A 20,187-nucleotide genomic window follows, 5' to 3' on the forward strand; every position below is an offset into this window, starting at 1 on the left:
AAGTTGGACGCTTACCTGACTGAGCCACCCAGCCACCCCTGAAGCCTTAAAGAGCAGTTTAGATTCACAGCAAAATCAAGCAGAAAATGCAAAGAGTTCCCATATTCTCCCTGCCCCAAACAAACATAGCCTACTGCACTACCAGTTTCCCATATCAGAGTGGTATATTTGTTAAAATTGAACTGACACTGATACATCATTATCATTCAAAGTCCATCTTTTATGTTAGAGTTCACTATTGGTGTTATACATTCTGTGGGTATGGATAAATGTATGATGACATGTATCCACCATTAGAGTATCATGCAGAATAGTTTCACTGCCCTAAAAGTCCTTGGTACACTACCTATTCATTTCTCTGTCTCTACAGCCTCTGGCAACCACTGATCTTTGTACTGTCATCATAATTTTGCATTTTCCAGAATATTATATAGTTGGAATCCTAGAGTATGTAGCCTTTTCAGATTGGCTTCTTTGATTTAGTAGTATGCATTTAAGGTGGCTTCTGTTTTTTTCATGGCTTGATAGCTCTTTTCTTTTTAATGCTGAGTAATACTCCATTGTCTGGATGTGTTACAATTTATTTATTCATTCACCTACTGAAGGACACCCTGGTTGCTTCCAAGTTTTCGCAGTTATGAATAAAGCTCTCATAAAAACCCATGTGCAGGTTTTTGGATGGACAGAGAGTTTAACTCCTTTGGGTAGTTACCAAGGAGCATGGTTGCTAGAGTACATGGTAAGTTTATGTTTAGTATTGTAAGAAGCTGCCAACTCTTCTTGCATTCCTATGAGCAGTGAATGAGAGTTCCTGTTGCTCCACATTCTCACTAGCATTTGGTGTTGTCAATGTTCTGGATTTTGGCCATTCTAACAGGTGTGTAGTAGTATCTCATTGTTCTCATTTGTATTTCACTGACAGAAGATGTTCAGCCTATTTGCTTTTGCTTATTTCCATCTGTATGTCTTCTTTGGCAAGGCATCTTTTCAGATCCTTTGCCCATTTTTATTTTTATTTATTTATTTTTAAATTTTTAATGTTTATTTATTTTTGAGAGAGAGAGAGAGAATGTATGAGCAGGGGAGGAGCAGAGAGAGAGGAGACACAGACTCAGAAGCAGGCTCCAGGCTCTGAGCTGTCAGCACAGAGCCAGATGTGGGGTTCGAACTCACAGAAGGTGAAATCATGACCCAAGCTGAAGTCAGACGCCCAACCGACTGAGCTACCCAGATGCCCCCTTTGCCCATTTTTAAAATCAGGTTGTTTGTGGGGCACCTCACTGTCTCTGTCAGTAGAGCATGTGACTCTGGTTCTTGGAGTCTGTGAGTTCAAGCCCCATCTTCGGTGTGGAGCCTACTTAAAAAAAAAAACACCTAAAATCAGGTTGTTTTCTTATTGTTGAATTTTAGGAGTTTTTTGTATATTTTGGATAATAGTCATTTATAAGCTATGTTTTGCAAATATTTTCTGTCATTCTGAGCCTGTCTTCTCATTCTGTTGACCCAGATTGCATTTTTTTGCTGATATTTTTAGGCTCTTTTAATCTGTGTTCTCAGTATTTCTTTGTCTTTCCCAGTTTTTACCATTTTGAAGAGTATTGGTCAGTTATTTTGTAGTTTGTCTCTCATTTTGGATTTGTCTGACATTATCTCATGATTGGATTATGTATTTTTTGGCAAGAATGCCATGGAAGAGATGTTATGTCCTCAGTACATCTTACCAGGGAATATAAGATGTTGCTGTGTTGTATTGTAGGGACTGTTAACCTTGATCACTTAGTTGAGGTGGTGTCTTCTGGGTTTCTTCACTGTAGAGTTACCATTTTCCCTTTGTACTTGATAAATATCTTGGGGAATATACTCCTCAAACATACCCATTGATTTAAGCATGTATTGGAGTTTGCCTGCAATAGTTATTATTGTGGTGTTTGCCTAATAGTAATTTTGTTTTCCTTTCATTCCTCCTACACTTATTAGTGGAGAGTTTTCTGTAAGGAAGACCTGTCCCTTCCCATTTATTTATATATTCAATTATTTATATCAGCATGGACTCATGGATATTTATTTCACTTTCTGAGTTATAATATAATTTTATCATTTTGTTTGCTGAAATTGTTCCATAAGGCTGTTATATTTTTAACTCACAGAAATGAATTTTGTTAAAATAAGAAAGCTTATTTTGGATATTGATTTTACTGAAGAATGAGAGGTGAGCCATTTTAGTTTGCATTGCAACTAGTATGCTGATAATGCTCTGTTGCTATCATTAGTTCTGGTAGTTTTTAGTGTCTTCACTTACATCTATTTGGTGGTTCTATCTGTAATCTTAGTTTAGACTGTTTACGTTTTATTCTGATGAGATGAACGTGATGGCTTGCATGCATAAGGTAGAAATTGTTTTCCAGATCTCATTGTGTGGTATGAATTTTGTAAACTTTACAGTTATTTCCATGGGCTTATTGGTAATAAGAGTGTTTTATAAAGTGGAAAAATATTAAACAGCGAAAAGTCTAAATATCAGTGGATCTTCATATCTACATTCTTAGAGTAAAATTAGACTTAGTAAAATATTTGTCTTTCTAATATATCAGGTTTTCCTGTGCTTCCATTTCTAGCAAAGTAATGTACACATATAGAGAAATTTTAGTAATAATTATGATGACTTGTGTTTTTATAATTGAATGGCCAAATAAGATTTTTAAAAATATTCTGACTTGAGATGACCTTTTATTTCTGGCTTTTCATATTTTCTAGATAGGTTCAAAAAATAGGTTAATATTATCCTTTGAAGAGAATTGAAAACATAGAAGAATGTGGTTTGTACATAAATCATGGGAATTATATAATGACGTAGATGTTCATATATGATTTGTTGAACCAGTTGCATTACTTTACAGCCATGTCTGTCCGGTAAATTGAATCATAATGACTGACATTGATCCTGAAGAAATCAACTTGAATTAGTTTGTATTAATTTACTTATCTAAAACTAATTCAGCACCATTTGGTGTTTTTCAAAGTTTGGGAATTGACCCTTAATGCTTATTCCAAGTTTGAATACCTAGACTTGCATGTAAGTTTGGGTTAAATGGCCAGTACATTACTTTTGATTAAGTTAATTTAAATTATTATTGATTTATTTTTATCCCAATTGAGACAAATAACATATTGGTTATTAATAAAACATCTTTTCTGTTACTATCCTCTAACTTTAATTCAGTTGAGGGGAAAAAAACAAAACTCATTTCACTGAGTATTTTTATTTTATGTAAACTTACATTATACTATCTGTATTTCATAAGCTTTTAGAGTTAAAAGATAACTTAAAGGTCATTTAGTCCGACCTTTTTTGTAATTAAGAAATCCCACCTAGAGCATGTAGGACAGTTATCCAGCCTCTATTTGCATGTGGTCATGTTGGGAATCATACTCCTTGGGAGAGTTCATTTCACTGTTTTATGTTTTTTGCTTCTCATAACACTTCTTATTTGACTTACAAGCTCCTTGATGGAAGACATTATTTTATTCATCTTTGTATCCATGACACTGACTTGTAAATAATAAAATAGGTATTTACGACATATTTGTTAAATTATATCAAGTAGCAGTTTACTTTCCCCATTGGTTTTAACCTTATGGCTCAAAAGAGAACTGTGTTCTCTTCTATTTGATAGACTTTTACATATGTGAATGCCACCATTATGTCTGTCTTTAGTCTTCCCTTCTCTGGACACTGAGAGTTTGTAGATCTCTGACCATCTTAGTCATCTTGGTTTTTCATCCATTCTTAAAATAGGATACCAAGGTTGGAACTCAACCCTCAGATAGAATCAAATAGAGTGGTATTAATTATAGATTAATGGCCTCTTTTGTGTACAGGCACTAGGATAGACACTCTGAAACCAAAAAAAAAAAAAAAATATCTGAACTGGAAAACCATCTCTTGAGACTCCAGAATTTTGGATTGTCAGTTTTGCCTATTGGCTTTTAAATTGTATTTTCTAGTTAATATTGGGGTAAAGTCTTTTAATGTGACCTAATCATTGTTCACCCAACTTTGGATATTTAATAATAATTTACACTTACCTCCTGGCAGTTTATTTAATACCTTCACTTACATGGTCACATTTAATCCTAAAGTTAGGTATTACTATTCCCACTTCATAGAGGGAGAAATTAATCTTCCCCAAGTTCTACAACTGGTAAAGTGGCAGAACCTGGTTTCAAATTCAGGTCTTTCTGATTCCACTGATTTTTCCCACAGCTGTCTTACTAAGACCTTACTTCATTTTACATCTTTTTAAAAAATTTGTTTATTTACATTAGAGAGAGAGACAGAGTGTGCGAGTGGGGAAGGGGCAGAGAGAGAGAGAGAGATGGAGACAGAATCTGAAGCAGGCTCCAGGCTCTGAGCTGTCAGCACTGAGCCCAATGTGGGGCTCGAACTCATGAGCTGGTGAGATCATGACCTGAACTGAAGTTGGATGCTCAACTGACTGAGCCACCCACGTGCCCCAAGACCTTACTTAACTCTTGATTTGAAGGGACACATGCCTGTTGTGTTGATATTCATCATACTCCATTCAGCTATTTCTAATTCATACACTTGACACAGTCACCAGAATCAATGTTAGTCTTCCATCTGTATTAGATACTGTGTATTCATTTTAACATAAAATACTAATCTGATTGTGCAAATTCTTCCCAGTTACTAAGGAAGAAGTAGGTTTTTTTTAAAATAAGAATTAAACTTATTTACAAAAAAAAAAGGAAAAAGATAAGCATCCTTGAACCTGAACTTGGCCTGTATGGTACAAGGTTTTGGAACTTGGGATACATAATTGTGACATCTAAAGCAAGTTTGATTCTTCCTAATAGCTTTAGTTTTCTCATGCTTGTGCAACTTTGCTGTATTTGATTTTTTATAAACATTTTGGAATAATTAAATTCCTTGTTCTTACTGTGTATAGCTTGGGATGGTGGAATGGATCGAACCTCCTAAACGAGAACGCAAGGCAAACTACGCAGTGGATGCCTACTTTAGAGAGGCTTTACGTGTCAGTGAGCCAAAGATTCCAAAGGTAAAAAAGAATGAGCTCTGTTGTTTTGCTCTACAGCAGAATTCTCCTGTAACATGGTCTGTGATTTAGATTGGTTTATATTAGTGTGAAATTATAGTCTTTAAAATATAACAACAATGTAGAAAAGTAGCTGGTATGCCCAGCCTTATATAAAAGGACTTATTATATTTATTTTTCTATATATTAAAGAAATAGTTAAAGATAAGTATGTTCACTTCATGTACTGAAAACAAATATGTGTATAATGCATTTCCCCCCATAGGCTCCCCGACCTCCAAAGCAGCCAAATGTTCAGGATTTTCAGTTTTTCCCACCACGTTTGTTTGAGCTCCTGGAAAAGGAAATTCTTTATTACAGGAAGACAATAGGCTATAAGGTAATTTTTCAAGTATTTATTATTTTTAAAAGTTTTCAGATTAGTATAATTTTTTTGAGGAGAGAGTGTATGCATGCAGGTGGGGGAAGGGTAGAGGAAGAGGGAGAGAGGAAATCTTAAGCAGGCTCCAGCAAGCGTGAAGCCTGATGTGGGGCTTGATCCCACAAACTGTGATATCATGACCTGTGCTAAAATTAAGACTCAGATGCTTAACTAAGCCACCCAGGAAGCCCTATAATATAATCTTCTAAACTAATATAATCTGTTAAAGTTGACTGGAAAGAATTCCATTTTAATGTGAGAGAACATCAGAATAATTCAAATTAGTGGTGTTTTTAAAACCAAAGAGGAGGTTTAACTAGAAGTAAAGCATCAAACTATCAAGTCACCAATAGGATGAATTTGAAATGGGATTAATGGAGAATTATCCAATATTTCAAAAATAGTGATAATAACATTATTTTAATAATGCTAGTGTTTGGTCAGAGACTATGTAGAAAGAACAATCGAACAATTAACTTTAATTAGAAGTGAATATATGATAGATGACAGGAGGTTTTTTTTTTTTAAATCATTTTCCTTAATAAGATCAAGAAATAATACTTTTGTATTTATTGTTCTTGGGTTGATGAAAGCACTGTTGGTGTTTATTTGATTGTTGCCACGTAGGTGTTAAAGCTAATAATAGACATTATAATGAATTTTAACATTTTAAAATGATCTTTTAGATGAGTGCCTGTGTGGCTCAGTTGGTTAAGTGTCTATTTTGGTTCAGGTCTTGATCTCAAGGTCATGAGATGGAGCTCCACTTCTGGCTCTGTGCTGACAGCGTGGAGCCTGCTTGGGATTCTTTCTCTCCCACTCTCTTTGCTCCTCTCCCCACTCACACACTCTCTCTCTCAAAATAATGAATAAACATTTAAATAAACTTTAAAAAATGATAGTTTGGAAATCAAAACTCTTAATTTTTAAGTAGATAGGAACCCATTTTTAGTGAGTGAAATGTTTGTCACCCTAAAGCTTTCACACTGAGAGATTAAGCATACCTGGTTATTTCTATATGCTGAAACTCACTTTCTGGTGAATGGAAAGGGATGACCAAGGTATAAAATTCAGTAGTATAAACAAAATTATAAAAAATATTAACACTAGGGACTGGGTGGCTCAGTCGGTTAAGTGTCCAACTCTGGATTTTGGCTAAGATCAGGATTTCATGGTTCGTGAGTTCCAGCCCCATGTTGGTCTCTGTGCTGTTGGTGTAGAGCCTGCTTGGGATTCTCTCTGTCCCTTCCTTTCTCTTTCTCTTTCTCAAAAATAAATAAATAAACTTAAAAAATATTAACACTATTGTAGTTTTATGAGCTTTTCTGTTTCATGCATTGGAAGCTATGCTTTAATTTATTTTGTGAACCTTTATCACAAGTGGAACTATACCCAATTATTTTGATTAGTAGTTGTGTCTAGAACAGCTTCATGTATATAAGATGCTTAGTTCATTTATATTTTGAAAGTAGAGTGAATTTCTAGAGTATTTCTACTGTTTGTCCAGAGTGAGAGCAGTACCATTTGAAATGGAGCAAAAAAGGTTTGCTTGCTATTTATGTACTAAATTTCAATATATATAAACAGGAACAAGAAACTTAAGGTGAATATAAGTAGTTAATTATAATCTGCTTAGGAAATGTGATTAAATTTGAATGTATTGAATCAACATGACTGGATAAAATCTGTCTTAGGAAGTTGTGAAAGAGTAAAAGTACCATGGTTGAACATTCAGACCAGGAGTAAAATCAGTTTCAAAGAAAGTGAAAATGGCAATATGCCAGAAGAAACTGTAAAATTAATGGAGAATTATCCAATATTTCAAAAATAGTGATAATAACGTTATTTTAATAATGATTCAAAATAAAAATGAAAATAGTATATTAATAAAGTGATTAGTAATATTTCATGAGGTGAACAAATTACAAATATATATTATCCCACTAAAGTTATAAAAATGTTAATCGTTATATTGTTACTTTTATGGACTGTTATCAGTGAGACTTGAAAATTAATTGAAATGTTAGACCCAGTTATTAATCAAATATCTGTATAGAGCCTTTTATAATTTATGAAATCCTTTATCACACACTTCATCTGATTTCTAACAGTCCTGTGACATTGGTGTTATCTCCTCCATATAAGACATGAGGAGACCGAAGTTCAGAGAGGTTAAAAGACTTGTTCAAGTTCACATAGCTAACAGAGTTGCCAAGGGTGCTGGTCTCAAACCTGAGTTCTCACTGTTCAAATGCTATGCTCTTTCCCCCAGGCATTCTGGGCTATTTCTGCATGTGACATAACCGTGCTTCTCTTTGCAGTCCTAAATAAGGACTGTGTTTATAGTGGTGTGACATGTTGTTTGGGAGGTAAGCCAAGTGGTAGTCAAATAGCAGCAATGAAAAAAATCATCTCTGTGGATATAACTATTGGTGCTCCTTTGGAGATACTGAAATTCTTTTCCCTGTCATAGTACAGTGCCCACCACATTCTCGCCACAACTCTGGTTTTAATGTAAGCAGTGCCTTTCATTACGGGCAGTTTGTGGTTAGGGGTGAGGTCTTACAATCATATTTGGGTAGTAGCCAACTGGAAGGAGATGGAGGAGAGAGAAACCCTAGTAGAGAGAGGAATGAAGGGACAGCTGCAGAGGGTGACAAGAAGCAGGCAGGTGGAAGGAGGGAGGACAGGGATGAATGAGGAAAGGGAAGATGGCATGGAATCCACGCTATGGCACCTTGCTGTTTTCTCTTCCTCACCTCCCAGAGAGAAGTAACAGGAGAAGGGAGTATGAGTGAAAGGAGGGCTGTTTTTCATTTAATTCATATTTACTGAGGACTCCTCTGTGCCAGGTCCTATGACGTGCACTGATGATAAAGTAGTGAATAAGACAGACAAGGTCCCTCAGTGCATGGAACTTGTGTTTCATTGGAGGAGATGGATATTAAGTTGATACAACAGAGTAATGGCATTAGTTGTTTTCTATGCTTACAGAGGGTGCTGCAAGGGAACATGATATGGGTATCAAATGTGGATTGGGAGATCAGGGAGTTGGTCCCTAAGGCAGTGTCATTAAGTTGAGATCAGAGAGATGCACAGGAATTAGCCAAAGTATGAAGTGTGGGAGAGAAGAGCTCATCGGAGAAACCATAGGTACAAAGGTGTTACAGTAGGAAGGAGGATTGCCCCTTCAGAAACTGAAGGCAGACCAGGGTTGGTAAGGAGTGATGAGGGAGAGGGGTGAGATGAAGTTGTGGAGTGGGTCATTAACTGAACATTAATTGTAGGTCCCATTAAGTTGAACTTTAGCTTTAGAGCAAAGGAAAACCATTGAGACGTTCTTAAGGTGGAGGGGTGAGTGGGTCGTGAAATACTAATAGCAGTTACCTATTTGGTCCTTACTTGTGTTGCTTTCTGTTCTAAGTTATTTAAAAAGATTAGCTCGGGATGCCTGGGTGGATCAGTCGATTAAGCGTCCGACTTCAGCTCAGGTCGCAATGTCATGGTTCGTGGGTTCGGCCCCGCGGCGGGCTCTGTGCTGACAGCTCAGAGCCTGGAGCCTGCTTCGGATTCTGTGTCTCCCGCTATCTCTGCCCCTCCCCCGCTCGTGCTATGTTTCTCTCTCTCTCTCAAAAATGAATAAACGTTAAAAAAAATTTAAAAATAAAAAGATTGGCTCATTATCCTCCTAACAGCCCTGAGACTGTATTTTTGTTTTACAGATGGGGAAACTGAGGCACATAGAGGTTGAGTAATTTGCCCTAGGTTAAACAACTTTTAAGATGTGGAGTATGATCAGATTTACATTTTTTAAAAGATCACCCTGGCTACATACAGAGAATGATGACTTTACGCAGGGACACCAGCCAGGCGGCTGTTGAAGGATGAAAAGATGAGAGAAGATGATGGCAGCTTGGAGCATGGTGGCGATGGTGGAAGGAGAATTTATCTCCTACCACTCTACTAGCTGTGTGTTCTCTTCAGCCTCATCGTGGATTGTGTTTGTGTCATCTTAAGACTTGCCTTGATCCTCCATATGCATATTTATTTAGTTGAGGATTTATAACACAAATAAGAGTACATTCTGGATGTTGGCTGTTTCTGAACCTTGTCTCTTCCATTCTTTACCAGGGGATGCAGATCTGAGCTAAGGTGTGTGCTTCAATTGGGTGGGTGTCATGTTGGAGTTGAGACTATAGGCAGAGGAGCATGGCATGCTAGTCCTCTGCAAAAGTTTTTTTTTCCCAGGACCATGTGATATTAATAACTGTTATACATATCTTCTCAGAGGTATCTAACATTTTTTCCCCTATAGCTATAGAAAACTCACTAGAGCTACAAAGTGAATGGAGCAATGGTTTATTCTCAGTTGAACACAACTGCTACAGTGAAACTACCTGGTATTCTCGAAGTATAGTTAGGTTCTTAAAAAGGACTCTTGCCCCCTTTCTGCTTAAAGGATTGTTGGGGAGAGAGGTGTTGTCTTATAGCTGGGGGTATTGTGGTGCATGGTACTGTTTTGTCCATTTTGAGCCCCCATAGTCTTATTCTGTAGTGATTTTGGGTGGGTCTAGTTGGGGGCTCTGTACTTTTGAAGCACTTAGTAAAGAACATTTTTTCTCCAGAGCCTGCCTATTTGCATTTTTAATTTTATTTTGTTTTTCCCCCTGATACTCAGCACAACAAGGTCACAACAATATTGCTCATGATAACATCTGGAATTAAAGCATTTTATTTTATTTGAACCTGAGAAGTTTTGTTTGTTTTGTTTTGCCCTAACCACTTGTTGGATAGCAGTGCATCATGTGCCAATTCTCCCTGCTGTCTTAGCTTTGACCTTATTGCAAGTTAGACACATTCAGAAGCTTTACTGCCCTTGCAACTTAAATGAGTTACTCAGTGTGTTTAATCACTTGTTCCCTGAAATCTTTCTGTTGGAAGAGGATGACTTCATTGAAATTTCGATTGCAGAATTAAAAAAAAAAAACAGGATCTGTAAGTCCCATTGAGTCTAAGATCTGGTGTGAAAGACCTGTGCCATATTTGAAGCTGGAGGAAGCTGTAGAACATTCTAACATTTATCTTCAATAAAATATTCTTTAGGGACAGATACAGACACTTGACAAAGTTCTATAATCTCTGTGAGTTTTTGGTAATGTGCCATCGTGAGCCAGCTGTTTGCAGTGGCAGGACAGTACCATGTGCTGATTTCAGGTCACTACATGACTTTGTGTGCCGCTGCATTTAATTCATTGTTCCATATTTCTATGAAAGGCTTCCTAAAACTCATTCTGACCATGACCAAATTTTTTTTTTCACTTTTCAATGGAACACCGCTCTTAGTTGCACATTCCTTAATGTCTGACTAGAAATCCAAGTAATAATGGAGATGTTTCCTCTCGAAAGATAACTTTTAGTTTATTGTGGCTGTATTAAGTGTTACTGGGGGGAGGGGCATCAGTAAGACATACAGTATGAATATTTCAGGTAGTGTGTAGGTATCTCTATGATTTATTTACTTAGTTCTTATATGGCACTTTGAAATCACTCCAGGAAGTTTAATGCTGATAAGAACATATTTATAAAATATGTACAAAACTCACGGAGATTATAGAACTTTCTCCATTTGTCAAATGTCTGTATCTGTCCCTAACGAATTTTTTATTGAAGATAAATGTTAGAATGTTCTACAGCTTTCTCCAGCTTCAAATATGACAAATGAAAAAATAATACCTTTTAAAAATGAATATTATAGGAAGAGATATGGGAATGTAGGCATTTTGAGTAATTTCTAATACTAGAAATTTTAGCGGTTAGGTATTTTAATTAAAATAGTAAACATAACACAGATGAAGTCCTTCTAAAGTTTTGCTGCACTGAAAATATTAGCAGTAGATGTGGAAAAAGTAGTCTGCCAAGGAGCCTAAAATCTAATGGTGTAATATAGTATTATGATTTTGCTTTTGTTAAAGTTCAAGGGGGAAATTTTTAGTATTGGGTATATCTGCATAGGAATGAGCAGTTTATTTTGTGCAGGTATGTTTCCAGGTGTATTTCCATTTTCTGGCATAAAATTAGATGTTTATAAAATATGTACTTTGTTAAAATGGTTTCTTGGACATGGAAATTTTGAAGCTATTTCATAGAGAAATATCTTAAGATTAAATAAGTTTTTCTCAGTTAAAATTAAAACTTAAAGTCACAGTAATTTCATATATCACCAAGGGTCTATTAAACTTTTTTTAAAAAAATGTTTTTAATGTTTATTCATTTTTGAGAGAGAGAGTGCAAGCAGGGGAGGAGCAGAGAAAGAGGGAGACACAGAATCTGAAGCAGGCTCCACACTCTGAGCTGTCAGCACAGAGCCCAATGCGGGCTTTTGAACTCATGAACCGTGAGATCATGACCTGAGCCAAAGTTGGATGTTTGACCAACTGAGCCACCAGGCACCCCAGGTCTATTAAACTTTTTAAAGCTCTGTCTGTAATTTTTTCCAAACATTTTGTTATGTAAAAATTTTAACCATATAAAAATATTGAAATGATTGTATAGTGAACATCTACATACACACCACATATATTCTTCAATTTATATCTTACTATATTGGCTTTATCACCTATTTGTCCGTTTCTCCAGCCTTCTAGCAAATGGATATCCAGCTTATTTTTTATGCATTTCAGAGTTGCAGACCTAAGTATATTTCACTCAGAAACACTTCAACGTGCATATTATTAGCCAGTGTTCAATATTTATTTGATACTTTTTTCAAGGTAAAATTAGCATACAATGAAATGTATAAATCTTAAGTGTTTCATTCATTGTATTTTGACAAATGTATATTTGCAGAACTAAACCCCTATGGAGATATAGCATATTACCGTCACCCCAGAAAGTGCCTCTTCCCAGTCAATCTCTATACTCACTCCCCAGAGACAACCACCTTTCTGATAGTATTTTCCTCCATAGATTAGTTATTTACTCTAGAATTTCACATTAATGTAATCATGTGTTATGTGTAAGGTGTTTTTCTCTTAACATAATGTTTTTGAGATTCATTCATGTCCCATTCTTGGTGGCTCATTCCTTTTTACTGCTAAGTACTATCCCATTGTAAGGATATACCAGTTTGCTTATCTGTTCTCATGTTGATGGACATCTGGGCTGTTTTCTGGCTTTTGGCTGTTGGGGGTAAAGCTGTGAACATTTTTGCAAAAGTATTTTTTTTAAGTTTATTTATTTATTTTGAGAGAGTGCAGAATGGGTAGAGAGAGAGGGAGAGAGAGAGAATCCCAAGCCTGATGTGGCTCAAAACCACGAACCATGAGATCATGACTTGAGCCAAAATCAAGAGTCAGACACTCAACTGACTGAGCCACTCAGGCACCCCTTTGTAAAAGCCTTTGTATAGATAGATATGTTAGGAATGGAATTGGTGGTGCGCCTGTAATTTAAAAATTGAATTTAGCTATTGAAAAATTATTTTATATATATATTTTTTGATAAAAGTTATTTTAGTCATGCTTGTCACTGGCCTGCATTTCATTTTTAATTTATACGTTTTCCATTTACATTTGTAACCATCTTAGGCCAGGTGATCATACCTCATTTCTAGATTATGGCCGTTTAGCTGGTTTTCTTGCCGTTTCCACACTTCAGTGCATCCAGCACAAAGCTTCCAAGTGAAAACACGTTTTGACACTTTAGTCTCCTATTGAAAAATCTCCAGTGGCTTGCTGTTGTGTACTGTGTAGTTTAAAAGGCTTGTAAATCTCTCTCCACCTGGCCTTGTTTCTTACCCCTTTTCAACATAAACCCTGTATGATCCTTCCTGGCATTGCTTTTACTGGTTTTGCTCATAGTGTTCCAGCCTCAAATATTGTTTGCCTCTTCTTCAGCTCCCCAAATCCTTAGAGTTCAAAATTCCACAACTGGGTTGTGAGGCTTCCTGTAGGCAAGGACCATGTCCACTGATTTTATATTCCAGTGAATACCTGTCATGGTGCTACAGACATAATAGACATTTAGTCTGTACTTACTAATTTGATTGTCTGGTACTGATGATTGCAAATGAACCTGTTTTTTCAGTAATTCTTTTAAAATTAGTAGGGTTTACATTTAAAAAACTACTGGATACAATAATTTAAAAATTATTATGAAAATACTAAAAATTATTGTTGAGTGTCTGACTTTGTCTCAAGTCATGATCTCATGGTTTGTGAATTTGAGCCCTGCATCAGGTTCACTGTTGTCAATGCAGAACCTGCTTCTGATCCTCTGTCTCCCCGCCCCCCCCCCCCCACTCTCTGCCCCTCCCTGGCTCACGCTTACTGGCTCACTCACTCACTCTCAAAAAATAAATTAAAAAATATTTATTTTCAAGTTACACTATGGTTTCAAACTCTATGCAATATGTACAACAATTAGAAAAATGTACTCTGATGTGTATCATAATTACATTGTAGTAAAACCATAGGGAATGAGTTGTTTATGATAGGTGTGCATATCAAACAGTGGAAGGCTTAGTGTCAACCTGTTTTTTTTTAATTAAAAAATTTTTTTTGTATTTATTTTTAAGAGAGAGAGCATGAGTGGGGGAGGGACAGAGAGAGAAGGACAGAGAATCTGAAATGGGCTGTGTGCTGACAGCAGAGAGCCCGATGTAGGGCTCGAACTCCAGGACCTTAAGATCATGACCCGAGCCAGAGTTGGACGTTTAACTGACTGAGCCACCCAGGTGCCCCAACCCTTTTCTTTTCATGTTTAATGGAATACTATAAAATGCAGTACACATGTTAGGTACTTGCCCTCTTATGTTACTTACGTTACTGCAGATGCACATAGAAATGGTGTGAGGCTTTGGGCTGAGTGACTTAGTTTGTCAATCCATACAGTGAATGCTGCTGAAACTGCTGAGCTGTACTGGTTGTGTTCACTGTGACACACTGGACATAGGGGCTGCGGTTTTGAGATACAGGTGCCTGGCTGATTGCTTGCTTCCTTGGAGAGCTGAGCTTCTGTCCCCACTCTTTTGGACTTGAACTCTCTTCTTAGTTGTCAGTTTATCTGTAACTCTGTATCCTAAACACTAGAATTTCTGTTGGTCACTGCTACTTTATCTTTTTCTCTTGACTGCTGATTGCATCACAGCTGTTCGCATACTCGACCACCCTTTCCCTCTTACATATATTCTCTATATATGTAGAGTGTAGAGTTTGGGTTCTTCATTATCCTGTCACTTCTTCCAGTCTTGGCATTTTATGTGAAGTTGCTCTCCCTTTCCATGCCCTGGCAGGCAGTAAAACCATTCCTTTCTTTTTGCATTTTGAAGTGATCAGAGCATTGAGTGCATTGCACTTCTCTACCCTGGTCTATATTGCCAGGTGTGTATGAGTTCTTTTTGTACTGCCAAACTTTTTGTTTCTTCTGGGCTTGAAATTTTATTGTATAATGTTAGTGTTGGCATAATGGTATTATTGTTACCACCATATATTACAATATTACAAGGATGTATTTTGTTCCACAGTTATAAATAAATCTAGAATATAATGTGGCATTTAGCTGTGGGCTTAACTCTAAAATACCACATGGCACATTTAAAAATGGTTTTTATTTTGGTAATAGCATTGTAGGAAGAACGTGGAAAGGTTCCCGTATCATTCTGGTATGGCTTTATATTGTTTACTGTTGAAATAACTCTAAGATTGATACGTATATATATATATATATATACCCTTAATTAATTTTTCTCAACAGTTTAATTAAAATTCATCTCTTGATTTATAGGTCCCAAGGAATCCTGATATCCCCAATCCAGCTGTGGCTCAAAGAGAGGAGCAAAAAAAGATTGATGGAGCTGAACCTCTTACACCAGAAGAGACTGAAGAAAAAGAAAAACTTCTCACACAAGTAAAATATTTTCAGTGGCTGAAGTGCTTCTTCATTAACCAGTAGAAAAAGAAAAAAAACAGATCACATTTACCTTTTATTGTATGGGCTGATTAGACACATCAGCAACACTCAGGGCTATTTTGTAAACATACATTTAGATCAGATATTCCTCTTTTTTTTTTTATCCCATTTGTAGAATACATGATTTGGAAATGCTAGAGAATACATAAATGCAAAATATAAGTGTCAGTTGTTACTAAGAAGACATATTTTAGCAATTATACTAAACTCAGTTAATACACATACGAAGCTTGGTAGACAGTAATTACGAGCATATTCTTCAAAGTTTAAATTTATTTCATTTTTGTGAACTGTCCTCTGAAATTGTACTCTACTAATATTTTATTAGAATAATTTCGTAATTCTCAAAATGCTTTTTATCCTTTCTTGGAAAGGACTTTCATATAACAATGAGAGATTTCTGAACCTGTAATGTGATTATTGTATAATTAAAAGCTAATAGTTATTAAATAGGGAACATTTTCATTTCAACAAAATATTAATGCTTTCTGGTCATTGTTGGTTTAATGAGTTTTATGAGTATAGAAGTAATACACAAATAATCTGTAGAAGATAAAAAAAAGTTACAGTGTAAAAGACCCGTGCAAGATAATAAACAAATGTACCGGATGGTACCACCTTAGTATATAGAAAGTTGCTAGCAAGATTTATTTATTCAACAAGTTCTTTTGAAAAATATGGAAAGCACAGTGCTAGGAAAGTTGGCCACATTAATTATTGAAAGATAGTTTTGTATTTTTATCTTATTATATAGATCTTTGTTATGATGTGTAACTTTACTGAATGAATTTTTGCAAAGTATAATCATAAGTTTTGCAGCCAAATGCCTGGAAGTCATAAAGTTTAGTTTGACAATGTAATTGCTTTGGCTGAATATTAGGACTTACCACAGAATAAAATAAAACATTTAAATATTCATGTTGTACTTTCACAATTTATTTCCTGAACACAAAAGTAAAGTTCTGGTCTTAGAATACTACTTGGCTTGTAGTATATGGTGAATGTACAGTATATTGTGAATACACATTATCAACTGAGAAATTGCTTTAGTTTGTAACTAGAAGTAAAGTCAATTTTTTTTTGTTCCTCCTAGTAGTTGAATTCATCTTTAAACATCTTTCTCTGGTGCCTTAAATAATTAATCTTAATACAAAAATCATGGCAAAGAAACAAAATGTGGGGTCACCTGAAATCTTCATCAACTAAAAGCTAGGGATAGAGTTTTGAACTGCCAGGGATATCATATTTTTATGGGTTGGGAAGTAAGAAGTAGAAAACAAATTCTTGGTTTTGTGATTTCACAGACATGCTAATAATACCAGAGATTTAAAACAGTGATTAAACTGTTCAATCTTTTAATAAGGAAATTGGGTGGGACCAGTCATATTCTGATTATACAGATTCTATTTTATGAATACAATTTTGAATAGAAATTATTTATTCACAGTACAGTTGACCCTTGAACAATGTGGGAGTTAGGGATGCTGACCCCCCATGAAGCTGAAAAATTTCCTGTAATTTTGACTCCCCCAAAGCTTATCTACTAATAGCCTACTGTTTACTGGAAGCCTTACTGCTAACATAAATAGCAGATTAACACATACTTTTCATGTTACATGTATTACATACTGTATTGTTACAATAAAGTAAGCTAGAGAAGAGAAAATGTTATTAAGTATATCATAAGGAAGAGAAGATACACTTATAGTGCTGCACTGTATTCATCAAAAAAACAAAAAAACAAAAAAACAAACCCAAGGGTCACCTGTAATTTGGAATGCTATAAAGAGTATGAAATATTTTCTGCATTCTTATTTTTCCCTCTAAGTTTTTTGGATTTAATGCAACCACATTCCTTTCTTAATTTACATGGGAACAGATCTGAAAAAAAACTGTTGAAGCACTGAAATATAAAGGACTTCGTTTTTATATTAGCATTTTTATATCAGTGCATTTGTATTTTAATGTAGGCATCTATAAAATACGGAATTAAAAACTACACAATATCTTGGAACTATAAATCCATTTGTAGTACTTAGAAGTATATCTCTTCATGATAGAAAATCAGTTATTTTTATAACACTCAACTTCTGATTCCAAAAATACCCTGGGATTTTATAAGGAGGAACATTTTAAGTCTTTCAAACTGTTTTTAATGTATCATTGTAAAAAACATGTAGAATAATAAATGGATAAATGGATTTGCTAATTTAACCTCTGTTGATGATGCTTAATATTTTGTTCACAGGGATTCACAAACTGGACTAAGCGAGATTTTAACCAGTTTATTAAAGCTAATGAGAAGTATGGAAGAGATGACATTGATAATATAGCTCGAGAGGTGGAGGGCAAATCACCTGAAGAGGTCATGGAGTATTCAGGTTTGTGTATAACTTTAAACATAGTGTTTAATTGTAACCTATTCATTTCTTTAGTATCAATTTAATTGTATCATTGTTCAGAGATCTTTTAAACTATTAAGCATAAACTGTAGGTAACAGTATAAAATGTAATTGTATTTCCACGATAAGATTATAAGATTTACCTAAACAGGCTGCTATTATCCTTAGCAGTTAGCTTATCGAGCCAAGTAAAGTCCTAACGAAACAAGGGTAGCTGTTGAATGAGCATTGACAAAATGAGTTTCCCACTTACCCATCTCTGGAATTTGATCCTCTTATGGGCAATTCAGATCTGAGACTTGAGGTTCAGAAGATTGAATTTGTGTCTTTCTAGAACATCTTTGAAGTAGAAGATTCTTCTCAGGGAATTTAGGTCCTCAACACCCTTAGAGTTCTAATCAGCTCCAGACAGGTCATGTGGATTCCATTAACTTGAGGCAAGCTGGAATAGATCTAAAAAGACTGCTAGAATTATTTTTAATTTTTAAATTTTTTTAATTAAAAGAAAATTTTTTAATGTTTATTCATTTTTGAGAGAGAGAGAGAGAGACAGAGAGAGAGACAGAGAGAGAGACAGAGAGAGAATGAGAGAGAATGCAAAGCAGGCTCCAGGCTCTGAGCTGTCAGCACAGAGCCCAACATGCGGCTCGAACCCACAAACTACAAGATCAAGACCTGAGTCGAAGTCAGTGCTCAACCTACTGAGCCACCCAGATACCCCCCTACAATAAATCTTTTGATTGGTTCTGGAATCCTCTCCCTTACTTAGCTGTGTCTTTGGTCTTGAAGCATATAGAGTTAATATGAATGCCCATGTCGCAGCACATGGAACCTCAGGCTTCTGAAAGAAATCTTAGTAAAAATAGGTAATTATCTCTGCAAGTTTTCTATATGTAGAACAGGAATTTTCTTACTTACAAATAGGTTGAACTTTCAAATTTAGTCTGAGTATCAGCTATTTAGAATCTAGAGCATTTTTTTCCCTTATAGAAACAATATTACAAAGTAGGTTTAGGTTTCTGTGCTAACCCCTCAAAGCCTATGTGGCTTTAACAGTTGAAATTCTGTGTTTTTGCCATGAAAAATAGCTGGGAGAGGATACTAATAAATATACCAAAAATTAATATAACCTAGGAACAGCTTTTAATTTATCTGTACTGTTAGTGCTTGAAGAAATCCAGGTTTAATAAGAGAAAAGACACTTTTTCTTTTGGAAATCAGAGAGGGTTTCTGGTGATTAACAAGGAATTTAGAGGCTGATTATATTGAGCTTTTACTTCATATAATACCAAATTTATGAACTTCCTTTTCCTTGATTCCACTATAGCATACTATTACTTGTAAGCTTTATCACATAAGTTTACAGCATTTGGGGGCTTAGAAAGGGTAAAAATAGATGAGAAATTCTAACAGCATTTTCATTCTAATGAAAAGAATATAAGAGATTTTGTGCAGAGAGATTTTCCAAAGTAGAATTTTCTTTAAAATAGCATCAGTGTTTATGAAATTGCAAGAAAAGAAGTGATTCAGAAAGATACCGTATCAGATGTTCTCTCACATTTGACACCAAGCCCGGTGGCAGGACTGGCTCAGCACGGTTAAATTGGGGCCATGTCACAGGATGGGGAGATCAGAATGGTTTCATGTAGTTGGTTGCAATAAAAGAAGTGTATATAATTGGCTGTTCGTATATTCTACATAGCAGGCATTTGTATGCTGAATGAATAAGAGAGAATGAATAAATGAACAAAGGTGCTTATAAAAACCAGAGAGTGACAGTTTCTTTTGTGATGCTGAGATGGGTGGTTAACGTCCAGCGCAAAGAAGAAAATGGCCCACTAATGTTCAGATTGTGTGCTATAGGTTGAATGTTTCCCCCCCAAATTTAGATGTTGAGATCCTAACCCTCAGTGTGATGGTATTAGCAGGTAGGGTTGGGAGGTGATTAGGTCATAAGGGTGGAGTACTCACGAATGGGATTAGTGCCCTTATAAAAGAGACCCCAGAGAGCTCCCTTGCCCTTTCCAGCATGTGAGGACACATTGGGAAGACCATCATCTATGAACCAGGGTTTGGGCTCTCACTGGACTTGGAATCTTCCAGCACCTTGATCTTGGGACTTCTCAGCCTCCATAACTGTGAGAAATAAATGTTTGTTATTGAAGCCCCCCCCTTCCGCAAATAAAAATCAGAGAGCACTAACATTCCTTTTGTGATAGGCTCTAAAAATGAAAAATTTGAGAATGTAGAGTATGCCATTAAAAGGCCTTTCGGGGCGCCTGGGTGGCGCAGTCGGTTAAGCGTCCGACTTCAGCCA

At 35.8% G+C, this 20,187-nt stretch overlaps 1 protein-coding gene across 6 annotated transcripts in view; it reads left to right on the top strand.

Moving 5' to 3' along the window:
* Nucleotides 1–20,187, top strand: part of SMARCA1 (SNF2 related chromatin remodeling ATPase 1) — a 71,951-nt gene that overhangs the window by 35,078 nt on the left and 16,686 nt on the right. For all 6 annotated transcript variants that reach the window (XM_040468135.1, XM_040468136.1, XM_040468137.1 and 3 more), the window contains 4 exons: nt 4,971–5,081; nt 5,344–5,457; nt 15,283–15,405; nt 17,717–17,849. In XM_040468135.1, coding sequence (XP_040324069.1) covers nt 4,971–5,081; nt 5,344–5,457; nt 15,283–15,405; nt 17,717–17,849 — 481 coding nt within the window. The remainder of the gene's footprint in view (nt 1–4,970; nt 5,082–5,343; nt 5,458–15,282; nt 15,406–17,716; nt 17,850–20,187) is intronic.

Source organism: Herpailurus yagouaroundi, unplaced genomic scaffold (assembly GCF_014898765.1).
Source record: "Herpailurus yagouaroundi ecotype Mexico unplaced genomic scaffold, PumYag 67681, whole genome shotgun sequence".
NCBI lineage: Eukaryota > Metazoa > Chordata > Mammalia > Carnivora > Felidae > Herpailurus > Herpailurus yagouaroundi.